We start from the raw sequence: 9,332 nt of genomic DNA, 5'->3' as shown, positions 1-9,332 counted from the left end.
TAATAAAATACCCGTCAACTAGAGGCAAAAATTACTGTATAGCTGTATTCGTATCATGAACTAAGAATGTTTCATTACCTTGCGTTGCGAATGTTAATATTTTATTAGTTGTATATATATATGCGTTTGACACGATTTATGTCGAAAACCGCCTACTTAGCGGACAAGGGCTGCGACTTATGAGAAAGGACAGTCGGACACCGCAAGCCTATGAGGAACGTCCGAGCGCCTTATCGACTGCCTTTTCTAACAGGTGACCATACACTGGCGATATAGATGCGTAAACAATTTAGCACGAACAAAGGTCCAGCGAGACTGTGCGCTAAAGTTTGCAAAAAATATGCGCTGAATTTGTATCGTTTTTAAAGGCTGAACTGTTAACAACATAAGGACATTTATCCAACTTGTGCGAAAAAACCTTTTGAGCTTTCGAGCAAACAGATTGGGCAACGCCCAGCACGCCGGAATCCAAACTATTTTAGGTTAGCCTAAGAAAATACCCATTGTTATTCTGAGACTGTTCTGATTCTCTCTGAGGGAAAATTCTCGATAATTTTGGATATTGCTTCTGAGAAGATTACTGGTAGCACTGTCGAGAAAAGCTATAATCAATAAAAAAATTCTTGTGGTTTCCAAATGCAGGTTTTAACCATATATTCGAAGAAACAACTTTTGCCTTTCTCAACTCTCGTGACACAAGTTCGGTCAACATTGAATTCCGAAAATGGAGTTCAAGAATTAGTGCTGTGATCATTTAAAACGAGAACGTTGCATATAGTGTCAGTTACAGTATTGCACGATATTGCAGGTTGAATATTTTATCATGAAATTAAGGTCTTGCATTAATGGGCCAAGAGCTAGATACTTGTAGACCCGTTTACCTATGCTAGCTTTTCAGAACAGTACAGAGTCTGTGGTACAGGCTGACTGTTCCGTAGGCAGAACAAAGATCAAGTGCAGATGTTGAATGCAGCCGGTGTTAATGAAGACTCCTGAATTTTATTATATTAGTGTTGATTAGGGCAACCACGCACGAAAAATAGGAACATGCAACTTTATGAGCCGGTATGTCAGCTGAACATCTCCATCCACGTGACCTGGCTGAAGGTCGCATTTGCGCCGCGCCTTAAAATGAAATGCGCAAAGCGAAATGAAGCACCAAACATTCCCCACCATATCACACTGTAAAGCTTTTCTAAAGCAAATCACCCCTCACCCCCCCCCATCTTAAATCCCTGAAAATGTATTCCCAATTGTGTGAGATTTGGAAGTTACCAATGCAAAGCTCAAACGATGAGCTTACAGAATCTCTAAAAATGCAAACTATTCCAAATCTATTGGTATTCTTTTCACAATAAGCTAGCATTTTGGAAACATGCTGTGGTTTTTTGATGTCAACCTCATGTGACAGTCCTTGTCTTTTTTATGTGAACCTAATCACATTGCCGTGGCAATCGAGGGCTTAGCAATGAGTGGAATCCAGGCACCCAATTGCTGGAATTCTAGTCTAATTTGCACTACCTTGTGAATTCCTAGAAATGCATGTATTTAATATAGATATCCACTTGTAAGTGAATCAGATTTTGATTACCAATAGAAAGTTTGGGAAAATTGTAAAGGGAGTTTTCGGTTAACAAACTGGATTAAACTACGAACTGTTGGCAAATTCAACACCCCCTACTGTTACAATATCGACTTATCTACTTGACACTTCACGGCTTGAAACAGCGCTTATAAGTGCCAATTCTTTTTTTAACGTACGTGTGTCTACATGCACGAAAAAGATTTCACATTCAATTCTACGTTTTCATATTCAATTTTACTTTCAGCGAAACAAACTGAAACATCAACAAACTCAAGCAAAAAAACATCTAGCCATGCATCTGTTTGCCTCGTGTATGCATCATTATTTCTTTCATAAGCTATCCTTTGCATCACATGAAAATATTTATACCGTGAGTGTTCAAGTGCACGAATATTTATCAAAATGGAAAGCTAGCATCGCACAAGTCAAGACGAGTCACGGCGAGTCAAGACGTATGCTTTCTTATCTGATCAAACATGATATGGCAATATGTCAGCTATTTGTCATAAACCACCATTACTTGCTTAAAATCAATTGAAGATATCCCCACCAGGATGAACCAGCCGTCAACTATTTATGAGAATGCTTACATTTGCATATAAGAATCGCTTCGAATGGACAAGTGTGTGTGTGACTAATTCGCTAAAACTTTAATTTATATCTGTTGCCATTGGTTATTTATCTAAATGCGTATTTTTTTAACAGATAACCTGCACATAAGCTTGTTTTTACTTCAGGTAAACCAAGTAATTACTACAGTCGTATCTTGCTGGCAGTTGTCGCTTCGATAAGCACGCTCTTCAATTTATTTCGAACAGACATTTCACTTTGTTATTTGTAAACAATCAAATGGCAAACGAAAACACGACGGCGATGAAACGCTACGATGTAAACGACTTGCACTATACAAGGAGATTATCGCATTATCTTACCAGACTTTAGCAAACTACTGTGTTTGCAAAACTTATTAGGGAAATAAAAAATTTTCTCCAAATATTTTGGAATCCCGGCAACGAAATCGACAGAGATTTGCGTCGTCATTAATAAAAATGCCTCATTTTGATTGGCCGAGGACAATCTTATCACTAATGTACAGTAACACAGGACACAAAGGACCAAATGTTATTTCGCACAAATTTGGTCATCTTAAATTAGAAAAGTGTTGAAATAAGATTGCGAAGTGTCGAACTCATTAGTGAGGCTTGTTTTTTTAATAAACGAAAACGTTTTTCTGATTAATTTTTTTTCATTCGCGTTTTTTCACCGATAAACAATATTAAAAAAATCCTGTTTACGCGAAATAACGACTTTATCGTTGTTTGAATTTGTTAAATTTGTATATATTTATTATTCAGTATTACTAAGGCATTTGTTTGTGTGCACGACCACAGTGAAAGAGATTTTAAACCTTTAACGGCGTTTCTGCAATAAAATACTTTATAGCGAGCTAGTGCATGAGAGCTCGCCTAGCTTATAGCTTATTCCGGGAAAATATTAGGATGAAAAACCGGTGTGCTCTTCAGCTCTTGAATAAAAAGGTTTTCCTGTTTGAATTTCGTTAATATGGAGATTATTTTTATATGGCTATTGTGTGAATTACTCTATTTACAGGAGAAATAAGTTCCCTCGTGTTTCTTTTAAGCACGTTCATTGTATTGTAGAGCACGATCGTTGTATTATGTTGTCGTTGAATATCGTATTGCGGACACACCAGAATCTTCAATTGTGGGGTATCTATGCGACTACAATATTCACTGGTTGGAATCAGGGATACATTAGGATAAAGGATACATCCATCGTTATTTCGAGTGCGGATTATTTGGCATTGGCCCAGCAGGTGAACTGGAGTGAACCTCAGGTTGATAGGTCAGTAGGACGATAAATACCCATAAATGTAGCAGGATCTAAAATGAAGACTCGTACATACATACATATCCCTACATATCCCATAATTCAATCAACAACCTTACATATCCCTATGGATCCCTCAACATCATCGTAAAACCACTTATATCCCTATACATTCGTCAACATCTTATAAAGTTCCTCAACATCCCTTAGCATCACTATAATCCCTAACATCCATCAACGTCCCTCCATTGGTTAGAAAGCCGGAATAGGTTATTAAACGAAACTTTGCGGTATATTATAATCTAAGCAAAAAGTGAAATCCTCAACATACCATATACACAATTAACATGAGCCTTGCAATGGGATAACGACGTAAAAACACACCAAGACGGATGCTGTAAGCCAAAATACAAGTTAACATAACGATGTACAAAGATTTACCTACAAACTGATATTCACGCACATGCAGTGACGCACCTGAATTTATCAATCTCGTTTACGGCCTTGTTAACTTTTGCTGACTCAGAGATTTGTGACGGCATTATTGACGTGATTGGGCGCACTCTCCCGCCTGGAAAAGTAATTTGAATTACTGCAAAGTTGAAGAAATTTCGCGTCTTTTTTCAAAAAAGAATACCTTCATCGTTCTCCACAAATGCTGTTGGCACAGAAACCCGGGAAGTCGAGCGTTGGATATCTTTGTACTGCATCTGAGAGAAGGTAATGGACAATCTAATATTTTTGTTATCTTGGCCAGATTACTAAATAATTTCTCAGAAACTCTCACAAGGAATCTAGCTCAATTGTACCCAGGGTCTTACCTTCGCTCGCTCCCCTGCTGCGGGAATCCAGGCTGATTAAAAGGGGACACACACTGTTGGGATGTGTATAGTTTACTGAGAGTTTAAGAGATCAATTCCTAAACTAAACGTATGTAGCCACAAGCCGCTGGACAATGAAACATTTTCGTACCTCTAATCTTTCCAATTGTAAAACCAGCGAGCTCTTTTCTGTGCTCAGTGCTTCGATGACGGTCTGTTTTTGAATGAGATTTTCCGTCAAAGCACGGACCCTTTTCTCCAGTTCTGCTTCGCTTGTCGTTGTGTAAGACTTGGCTAGCAACTGAAAACGAGAACGAAACGCGAAAACGTAAAATGATAGGTTTATGAAACGTCGAAACGAAAAACATGTTCAATGATTCTATTTACCTGACTCTTCAGTTTCTCTACTTCCCCATCTCTTTCCTAGAGCGCACAAACGAAACAAAATCTTGGCGTCAGAAATTAGGCTTTGAGGAAGTGCGGAGGATAACAGAGTTTATGTCAGCCTTCGTCATCAAGATTTAAACAAGTTCAAAGTTGTTGTGAGTCGTTCAGGGCTGAGGAAAGTTGATCTGAGGCAATGGTCAGGCGTTTTTGAATACCTGTATCTGCGCTATGAGGGTGGTCTTCTGCCTGTAGTGATCATCGCTGAGAGTTTGGAGTTCCTGAAGACGTATAAGAAGACGATAAGAAGGAATAGAAATTGTGTTGTTTTACATGGCGAGAGAAAAGAAGTGTTCTTTCTTTTTTTTACACAGCAACTGATAATCTGTAGCAACGCGTACAAACCTCGCGGGCTTTCAAGACGTCGTGATTAGCTTCGTCTTTTAAACGTTTCTCTTCGTCCAACAAGGATTGTAAATGATCAGTTTGTTCCTGAGCTGTCTCGTTTTCGGACTGCAACTGCTGCTCCAACTCCTGTGGAAACAAAATCCATACCATCAGTGTTGTTATCCAATTTTGCTGGATCCAATTCACCTCTGATGGATGCTTTATAGTCTATTGTTTTGTAATGTATATGAGCAGCACTACTGCTTTATCAATAATCTACTATATTTCATACGTCAGAAGTGAATTGGATCCAACAAAATTGGATCGTGTGAACAGAACTTAAGAAAGCGATATTCCTCCACACAATCTTACTGCACCTGAATGTCAACTTTCAGTTGTTCCATGTTATACTTGGCTTGATGCAATTCATCTCTAACAACATCTCTTTCCTGGCAAACTGCCTCATACTCGGCGCTTGTGATCCCGGAACTATCACCCACGATGGCTTTTCCCTCCTTCAAACTTGTTATGACTTTCTCCTTGGCCTGCAAAATGCGACCAGCCTTTTCTTTATAGTCCCTGAACTCCTGGTTCGCGCTCGACAATTTGTTTTCGCAAGCCTTTAACTTATTTGTGCAGTCATTTGCGTTACCTGATAGAATTATCAGCCAAAGTTAAGGAAACTGGAAACGCATACAGTTGCCTTTAGAGTTCAGTGGTCGCGCACACCTGGGTTTGAGCGCAAGCGGAGGACTGAGAAAGAGTTTTGTATTTTTGTTAAAATTGTGTAAAAAATTGACAAACAAAAGATACGTTTCTCTTCTACTATGTTTTTCTGCAAAGTCTTCACAGTTTCTGCCATAGATCGCTGTTCGCTTTCGAACTTGCTTTGACGCTCAGAGCTTTCGGTCTAAAATTTTGTTGAAGAAACATTTAAAATAACTATTTTAAATAATAAAAACTCTTAACTGTATAGTCTTTGTTACGTGATAGCTTCGATATTTGGAATATAGTTTAGCACACGAGTACCCTGGATTGCTGGTGGGATTCCTGTTCATGTTTCAAAGCTAACTGAGCCTCCTGTAGTCTTGTTCGTAAATCTTCCAGGACCTGATTTTGGATGCCGCTCGAGTCGGAGTGATCACGGAGTATTCTGTGGAGATTGTAATAAAAGTCTTAGACAAAATGCCCGATGTCCATGTAATACTAGGGTGGATGTCCTTTCCCCCCTGCTCGGTCGGTAACCAATAGCAAGAGACGCTCAGGTTTGGCGGGAAATTTTGAATTTCAGATTTTAATTGGAAAAAAAAACATGTCAATAATAATAGTTGGGGCAACTATTTGAACTGGTTTTTTTCGCTGTCATTGAGTTAACAAACTATTTTACCAGCTTAAAAATATAGAATTTTGCAAACAAGTACGATAATAATATCAAATACGACGCAATTTGAACTTCTGTTGTAACTTGGCAAGGCTATATTTTTCAAACTTTCCACTTTTACTAAGTTTAGGATGCTTTTTCGAGCTGTAGCGATGAATATTCCTAGTTTTAAATTTATTTAATTCAGGTCCATTCATTTGAATCGACCCGAATCAGTTTTCGCAGCAGAATTCACCTTTCATTCTCGTTTTGAAATCTTTCCAGTTTTTCCTTAGTTTGTCGTAATTCCTGATCACTTTCCTGAATTCTCACTCTGAGAACAGCCAGTTGTGAGTCCTTCGCCCCCAGCGTTTCACGGAGATCATCCTCACGTGAACGAAATTCTCGGATAAATTTTCCCTCTTTTTTTAATTGTTCGTTCAGCCTCTCGGAATCTCTTTCCGCGCTCAGAACTCCTAGAAATATACGTCAAAACATTCCTAGAATTAAGGCAAATCGATTTTTCACGCAGACCAAGAAAAGATGTGAAACTTTAATGGATCCGAAGCATGCAAGGTCAGTTCAACCTACGACTGATGCAATTGCCATTGCAAAACATTTATTCCACAAAAAACGACAAATCTTACTTTCTTGAGCCTCTTTCGAGCGAAGATGAAGCGACACCAACTCTTCATTTAGGGAGTCTACTTCTTTGCGTAAAAGTTTGTTCTCCAGCTCTAGATTCGATACTCTGGCAGGCTGTTCAACATTCTCTCTACCCGCTTTACTTTCCATCGTTTGGAGCGTCTCAACTTCGGGTAGTTTCGTAGCGACGATTCGCTCCGAACTCTGCTCGGGACTCGCGTCAATAACATCAACCGAATCGTCGCTCTGGTACGAGGTTTCGCCCTCGGGAAAATACCCTGTCGGGGAAAAATCGATATTTTAAGCTATGGAGAAAATTTCCCCCCAGAGAAAACAATAAAGACGAAATTCTACACTGCAGCTAGAGACGATCGACCTCGACCTCGAGACGGCCTCGAAATACATATGATTGCAAATGGGTTTAAAATGATTCACCTGACGCAGTTGAATCTCTCTTTTTCTGCTCATTTTCATCGTTCTCAAGTTTTGGCATCTTCGGCGACGATGTTTGAACGGGCGACGACGATCGTAATTGCCTCGTAATTTTCTTCCTGTCCGCGTCAGCCGAGCCCTTGTTGAGAAACTCGAACAGCTCGTCGTCATTGTTCTTGCGATTGCTGCTCGTCTGTGTTGATGTCCTCGGAGCCTGGGTACTAGTTTTAGGTTTCGGTGAAGACGGCCGACCTACGTAACGATTTATGACTACAACGTTTTATTGTCAAGAAAATGTGGCAAATTATTGAGGCAATCATTAGCGGGTTAGAATTTGGGTCAAATCACTGGCAGGTATTAAGCACTTCTGAAAAAAAAGCACCTATATGATACTGAATACTGGTAATATCATCTAATACCAGGGTAGGGCATGGGTGAATTTCCTGGGGGAGCACACATCTCTGACACCCCTCTCAATTTTTCAAAATGAGTCTTGAGCAGCCATGTAGTTAGACTTACATGAAGCACTTATCAACATAGTACTTACTATTAGTGGCAGAAACATTGCTGCCAGAAGGTCTTCCAGCCAAAGGGTTGTCATTAGTCCTGCTAATATTTCTCTCAACCTCCAATGCCTTCGTATGACCGGGTGCTGTATTTACATTGTTAGAGCCTGGGTCCGAACCCACCACATCGGCCGCTTTCTTATCAATATTATCCAGGAAAGATTCGGCCTTGCCGGCCAGATCAACCAACCAAGACATAGTGACGCTCCTTTTGAATCACTGTATCATGAACTATAAGATATTAAAGATATTTCATTGGATATTTAACAATGGCTTCCGATAATTGATCTAGTGACAGACTGGTTTGCAGAACAGGCAATCAAATTGAAAATTTGAGCTACCCTGTTTTCCAGCAGACAATCAGGGGCTTTGTCCACAAATTTGAATATAAATTCAATTTCGAATCTGCTTGTACCGTATGCAAAGAGGTTGTTTATTATAATCAAGTTACAAATTAAGATAGTGGACTATTACATGTTCTGCGGAATCCATTGTTCCTTTAACAAGCATTCAGCGATAAACGACAACGCCAAGTTATTAGATTACTGGAATACAAAACCATAATCGTTGACCTAATATTACTAAAATAACGAGTTTTTTTTAACATAGCAAGGGCAAGTCAGCCATATTTATAAACGACAACGATTTATGATCCATTAAAAACATTGTATGCTTAATCAAAAATCAACTGTAGACTCACCGTTATATCAGGAATTCAACGTTTTCTACATCTTCTCGGTATTTTCAATAGTTCGACAGAAATCATAAAGAAAAACGTACGAATTTCAATATTTTTGACTAAATTTTGTATTTACGTGGACGAAAACACACGCATGCGTTCAGCATGGCCTACCGCTGACCCAAAAACAAATTGTTCAGAAGAAACTGGGCACGAATAATAAAACACGTCACTTTCCAAATTTGAGTAATGACTATATTGCTTCGCAATCCGTTTTGAAATCTAGCTGAGCAATATATCTTGCAATTAGGAAGTATTTCCACTCAGCCAATATCTTTAACCAGAAAACACCAGTAATTAAGGTATTGGACCCATATCTATGTTAGTAATCGACCTTAGAAACAGACTCCCACACATGCAAGTCTCTAGCCCCTTCAACGAAAGCACTCTTTTCTTTCATTCTGTGAAACAGGTGAAGCATTTTTTTTACATTTTCTAGCTAAATTTACACAAACAATTTCTATAAAAAAATTAAATAATACAAACTACATATAGAAAAAATAATTCACAGCTCCGAAGTATACAATTAAAACGTAAAACTATTAGTACCACTGGGATGCAG

At 38.9% G+C, this 9,332-nt stretch overlaps 1 protein-coding gene across 1 annotated transcript; it reads right to left on the bottom strand.

Annotated features, from left to right (window-relative positions):
* Positions 1-2,962: 2,962 nt before the first annotated feature.
* Positions 2,963-8,867, bottom strand: LOC114520213 (golgin subfamily A member 5-like). Its single transcript, XM_028540438.1, has 16 exons — positions 8,732-8,867; positions 8,013-8,262; positions 7,469-7,735; positions 7,036-7,311; positions 6,645-6,864; positions 6,058-6,181; positions 5,842-5,938; positions 5,406-5,680; positions 5,047-5,175; positions 4,860-4,922; positions 4,645-4,680; positions 4,409-4,558; positions 4,074-4,146; positions 3,914-4,007; positions 3,768-3,831; positions 2,963-3,489 (listed from the first exon to the last, which is right to left on the bottom strand). Exons 2-16 carry the CDS (start codon positions 8,227-8,229, stop codon positions 3,385-3,387), a joined length of 2,190 nt encoding a protein of 729 aa, XP_028396239.1. The 5' UTR covers positions 8,230-8,262; positions 8,732-8,867; the 3' UTR covers positions 2,963-3,384.
* Positions 8,868-9,332: the final 465 nt, after the last annotated feature.

This window comes from Dendronephthya gigantea, unplaced genomic scaffold (assembly GCF_004324835.1).
Source record: "Dendronephthya gigantea isolate DGI-Jeju-01 unplaced genomic scaffold, DenGig_1.0 000015F, whole genome shotgun sequence".
NCBI classification, from domain to species: Eukaryota; Metazoa; Cnidaria; class Anthozoa; order Malacalcyonacea; family Nephtheidae; genus Dendronephthya; species Dendronephthya gigantea.
This window is presented reverse-complemented; position numbering and strand designations above follow the sequence as displayed.

What these genes read in the sequence shown, in the direction of transcription:
- LOC114520213 (XM_028540438.1), bottom strand. Translation starts at nt 8,229, where the DNA reads ATGTCTTGGTTGGTTGATCTGGCCGGCAAGGCCGAATCTTTCCTGGAT. An exon ending in AATCCCACCAGCAATCCAGG is followed by an intron (nt 5,939 to 6,057) that starts GTACTCGTGTGC and finishes ACAAAATTTTAG; the next exon opens with ACCGAAAGCTCTGAGCGTCA. An exon ending in ACGTCTTGAAAGCCCGCGAG is followed by an intron (nt 4,923 to 5,046) that starts GTTTGTACGCGT and finishes ATACGTCTTCAG; the next exon opens with GAACTCCAAACTCTCAGCGA.